Source organism: Penaeus vannamei, chromosome 15, assembly GCF_042767895.1.
Source record: "Penaeus vannamei isolate JL-2024 chromosome 15, ASM4276789v1, whole genome shotgun sequence".
NCBI classification, from domain to species: Eukaryota; Metazoa; Arthropoda; class Malacostraca; order Decapoda; family Penaeidae; genus Penaeus; species Penaeus vannamei.
The window spans coordinates 23,500,290-23,502,789 of NC_091563.1; the positions used below are offsets into that span (position 1 = coordinate 23,500,290).

The 2,500-nt window shown below is 40.3% G+C and overlaps 1 protein-coding gene across 1 annotated transcript in view; it reads right to left on the bottom strand.

The window, feature by feature from the left end:
- The window catches only part of LOC138864149 (uncharacterized), a 4,993-nt gene that overhangs the window by 2,205 nt on the left and 288 nt on the right, over positions 1–2,500 (bottom strand). The window contains exons 1-2 of the mRNA XM_070130199.1: positions 1,968–2,500; positions 1–1,869 (exon numbers count right to left, since the gene is read on the bottom strand). The exon at positions 1–1,869 is cut by the window's left edge and continues 1,093 nt beyond it; the exon at positions 1,968–2,500 is cut by the window's right edge and continues 288 nt beyond it. Coding sequence (XP_069986300.1) covers positions 1–1,869; positions 1,968–2,500 — 2,402 coding nt within the window. The remainder of the gene's footprint in view (positions 1,870–1,967) is intronic.

A 2,500-nucleotide genomic window follows, 5' to 3' on the forward strand; every position in this document is an offset into this window, starting at 1 on the left:
ACTAATATACAGGGGGAACTCCACTCACTCATGCTAGGCTCAATAATGTCATTTTCTAACATGTAACTTATTTCTTCCCTTAACTGGCTATGTTTTAAAGGGTTGATCCTATAAGGATGCTGCTTAACAGGAGGATTACTACCTACATCAATATCATGATATAAGAGATGAGTCTTGGTTGGGACATCAGAGAACAAATGGGAGTACTCATGCAGCAGACTACTTAACTCATCTTGCATAGGTTCTGATAAATGTTTAATCTTACATGTTAAGTCATTCAAAATTTCTGAGTTACACAATTTAGAGTGAGGCACACTATCTAGAGAATCATCATCCTTCCCATTACATGCTTTCACAGTGTCTATGATTTGAGTCACCAGAATTTCTGCACTTTCACCCTTATTTTCACTCATAGGAAAATCATTACGTTCAAAATATGGTCTCATCTGATTAATGTGACACAATCGCGACTTCTTACGTCTACCAGGAGTTTGTACAACATAGTTTAAGTTACTAATCTTTCTCTCTACGACATAAGGACCAAAGTACCGTGCTTTTAGCGATGGGCCAGGCACAGGTAAGAAGACCAGCACTTTATCCCCTGAGGAGAAAGATCGAGGTCTAGTATTCATATCGTACCACGACTTCATGCGTCTCTGGGCCTCACTTAGATTTGCTCTTGCCAGTTCACAAGCTTTAGTTAGTCTACATCGAAAATCCATCACGTACCTTAAAATGTTTGAGTCACCCTCACTACTCAACCACTTTTCTCTCAAAAGCCTGAGAGGACCTCGGACTTCGTGGCCGAAGACTAGTTCGAATGGACTAAATCCTAAAGACTCCTGAACACACTCTCTGACCGCAAACAGTAACACGGATATACCTTCATCCCACTCTTTTTCTGTGTCATAGCAGTAAGTTCTGATCATATTCTTAAGAGTTTGGTGAAACCTTTCTACTGCGCCTTGGGATTCGGGATGATAGGCACTTGAAATCTGATGTTGAATCCCTAAGAGTTTCATTGTTTGTTGAAAGACCCCAGATAAGAAATTACTGCCCTGATCTGTCTGAACAAACTGAGGTAACCCATACGTGGTGAAAAATTTAGTTAAAGCCTTCACAATTGCAGAAGTACTTATTTTCCTTAAAGGAATCGCTTCAGGATAGCGAGTCGTCTGGCACATTATCGTCAAGAGATATACATTACCAGCCTTGGTCTTCGGAAGAGGACCCACACAGTCTACAATAACTTTGCTAAATGGCTCAGACATCGCGGGTATCGGGTACAGCGGGGCGGCAGTGATTTTCTGATTCGGTTTGCCGACCACCTGACAGTTATGATACGTCTTACAGTAAAGTGCTACATCTTTCCTCATACCTGGCCAGTAAAAATATTTCTGTATCCTATTACAAGTTTTATTAATACCAAGATGTCCTGCCATTGGCGAGTCGTGAGCTAAACTCAGTATCTGTCTCCTATAGGATCGCGGTATGACAATCTGATGCACCGTGAGCCAATCGTCGCCAGCAGACACATGGGAAGGTCTCCATTTCCTCATTAGAATGCCATCCTTCTTATAATAACCCGTGGGAACATCCGATATTTCGGTATCTATCAGCGCTGACTCAGCAATCTTACGTAATTCCGCATCCACTTTTTGCTGATCTATTAAATTGTTCCTCTCTACGGAGCAAGTACTCAGCTCGTCCGCAACCTCACTGTTATCAGATACATGGCAAAACAACGAGATTAAATCCTTACTAAAGTCTTCCTCCACATCGTCACATACCTGTAGTTTTTCAATCTGGTTTTCACTCACAGTGGTCACACTACCTTGTCTCTTCTTGTCCTCACGACTCAGTCCAGATCTGGGGCACTCAGAACAACAGGATTATTTATGCCACAAAACACCTTTTCTTTTGCCAGGTCATTTGCGAGAATAAATTAAACCCCTTCAAGAGGAAACTTAGACACTACTCCGACTATAATATCCATGTCAATATAGTCACATTTTAAATGAACACGGTGAAGAGGAACACTCATTTGTCCACACTCGATTCCAGCTAATATAGCATTAGCGCCAACCGAGGATTCCTTTGATAGAGGTAGCATACCTTCTAACATTAAAGACATTAAAGAACCTGTGCCCTTTTTATATTCATTTATATTATCTGTCGGTGGAGACGATTGTGGTGACATATTACCCTTTGTAAAGTTATCTTTCCTCTGTCCTTCGATACTAGTTGGCTTATGTATAAGAGAAAAATCTTCTGCCATACGAGCTGTTCTGTCTAAATCATTCACTCTGTTTTCATTCAAATAAATTCTAATTCTTTCAGGCACACATTTCTTAAATTCTTCCACAAGCAATAGTTGACATAATTTATCATAGTCCTTAAAGATTCTCTCACTTTCACACCAACGTATAAATAAATCAGCTTTTTCCCTTGCAAATTCAAGATAATTCTGACATTCAGTCTTACGCAAACTACGGAATTT